Here is a 2,500-nt window from a genome sequence, read left to right on the forward strand (position 1 = left end):
TCTTTCGTATCGCGGTTTTAAATGGCTTCAGATTTTCGAGTCAGTGCTCATGATTAATATGCTCCTCAGAGATTACATTCAAAGATTTGTCACATGTTCCACACCCGCTGCAATCAAAGAGATCTGTATTTAAAGGTCTTCTTTATTCAAAGGAGATACTTAATAAACTGATCTCGTTCCATTCACAAATTATTATCGTACACAAAAATTCATGTGCGCTGTAAACAGTTGTACCCAGCCATCCTGCCATTCCTTTTCCGTATCTCATAAAAAAAAAAAAATCAAGCAAAACCTGCTACTAACTCATTTTTAGAAACCTCTACAGGACTAGACAAAATAACACTCGTGCCATTAAAACACGCAGTGTACTTGAACCAACGTTCATAGATTCGAAATAGTGTTCACAGACATCTAAATTCTCAGCGACCCCATTGATAGTAACGGTTAATCAAATGGTTAAAGTTAAGAAAAAAGACTTTGCCCCTCGAGTTGTTAAAGCAATATTCCGAGGACAAAAGGATGAAGTTATTTGTTAGTTAGTCTCGAAAGTTGAAATTGACACATAAATACTCTGAAACTCTTCATGCCAGCAGGTCCAGCAAACTGAACTTAAATACCCTGTGTAAAAAGTTTATATATGCTAGATATAAGTTTACAAATTGAAACAAATATCAGTGTCTGAATTACCAGTTTTAGGACTCCACTCCTTAGTGTTTATCAGAAATGCCAAAACATTCACTGTGATTACGACAAAAAGCTTTACGAATCACACCCCATTATTGTAATGTATTAGAATATCCATTCCACATTTGCAGCAATGTCCTTTTTCTGCCGTAGTTCCTCAGAAATTACTTCGGCTTCTTCAGCCAATGTAGATTATTAGGTTATTTGTCTATTTATCTATTTGTTTGTTTTTGCCCTTCACGGACGTTTCGATGGCGTTGCCTGATTATTTGTTTGCATGCGAATTGCCTCTCCCTTAGGGCTATACAACAGTATAGTCACATATATCATGAGGTTTGGTTCACGTTCAAGTATTTTTATTGTTTTGTCTTTATCATTATTTTTCTGGAGACTTTTCAAAGCGCATGCAACGATTTGCCGTCTAACCCTTTGCAAATTGGCCGTATGAAAGTTCTCGACGACTATAATTATAATGGATTTAACCCACTACTCGCTGTTTTCTGAAGCGGTATATTCTGTCATGGTCCAAAAGTCCTTTTTAAGAAAGTTTCTTATAAAACCGTATATGAGCAAAAAATCAAGATCCTGCACCAACCGGAGTTGAAAACCCAGACGCGAACTTGCCTGCGTAAAATAAGACAAAGTTTCCACTAGCCCGCTCACAGAAATATAACATTTTATTTTCTATCTTTTGCCATTATAAAATCTGCCCCCTATAAGTGCACGCGTATACCATACAATCACATGTATACGGATATTCATGCGTACACCCATATATAATAATACGTGATACAACTCGAATAACGGACGCTTCAACCCCAGGAAATGAGAGAGAGAAAGCAAAAAAATGATGTCAAGAATGTCATAAGCAGATACGGGACACGGGTGGTGAAGAAAGAAGAAAAAAAAGGAAAGAGACAAAAAACGGGGGAAAGCGTTTAACCCAAGACCCTTTCCTGTCACTGATCTGTCGCACAGGATAAAGAATAAGGGATTTTACTAAAGCTCACTGTCGGTTCAACCCCTTTATCACCTCTTCCCAACCCGTTACGTTAGATCCCTTCCCTGTATCCCTCCCTCCTTCCCTCCCCTCGACCCTTCCTCGGGATCTGGGTGTGTAGAGATCGCCGTTTTCTGTCGGGAACGGCCAGGGAGATCGGGCTACGTGCTAGGGGATCTGTTTTGGCGAAGGATATGATCGAGAAGGAATCGATTGATATTTTATTTATTTCTATTATTTTTTCCTCCTCCTTCCAATAATTTATGCAAATTCCAGAGGATGAGATAGGTGAGGGTAAAATGCAATGAGAGAAACAATAAGTGGTGTTTACTGGTGTCTCTATTATCTGAATTATACCCATTATTATCCACACGTTTCGTCTTCTGTTCGTCCAGGGACCTGAGCAACAACAACCTGACCAGCGTGCCTGACCATGCCTTCGCAGCGTACCCGTCGCTGCAGTACCTGTGAGTATTGCTGTTTAATTTTTTTTTTTTTTTATTGTGTGTGAATGGTCGTGGAGATTTGTAGTCGGACAAATAAACAGAAAACTTAAAAGAAGAGGGGGTTGTATATTGGAGAGAGAAATAGGAAGAATGGAAGGCTGAGAGGGAGAAAGGGTGAAAAGAGTAAGAGAGAGGAGAGAGAAGGCAGGGAGAAAGGAGGGGAGTGTGTCTGTATAAGGGAGTGGTAGGAGTTTGTATCAGAAAGGGGATAGAGGTGAGGAAATGGCAAAGGGAAAGAGAGATAGAGAGAGGGATAGAGAAAGAGGGCTTTGGAGAAATAGGGTTGAAGATATTGAAATAGTTTATTTGA

At 39.5% G+C, this 2,500-nt stretch overlaps 1 protein-coding gene across 5 annotated transcripts in view; it reads left to right on the top strand.

The window, feature by feature from the left end:
- Window positions 1–2,500, top strand: part of LOC125036469 (leucine-rich repeat-containing G-protein coupled receptor 5-like) — a 162,829-nt gene that overhangs the window by 139,184 nt on the left and 21,145 nt on the right. For all 5 annotated transcript variants that reach the window (XM_047629062.1, XM_047629064.1, XM_047629065.1 and 2 more), the window contains one exon: window positions 2,080–2,151. In XM_047629062.1, coding sequence (XP_047485018.1) covers window positions 2,080–2,151 — 72 coding nt within the window. The remainder of the gene's footprint in view (window positions 1–2,079; window positions 2,152–2,500) is intronic.

The sequence above is a fragment of the Penaeus chinensis genome, chromosome 21 (genome assembly GCF_019202785.1).
Source record: "Penaeus chinensis breed Huanghai No. 1 chromosome 21, ASM1920278v2, whole genome shotgun sequence".
NCBI classification, from domain to species: domain Eukaryota; kingdom Metazoa; phylum Arthropoda; class Malacostraca; order Decapoda; family Penaeidae; genus Penaeus; species Penaeus chinensis.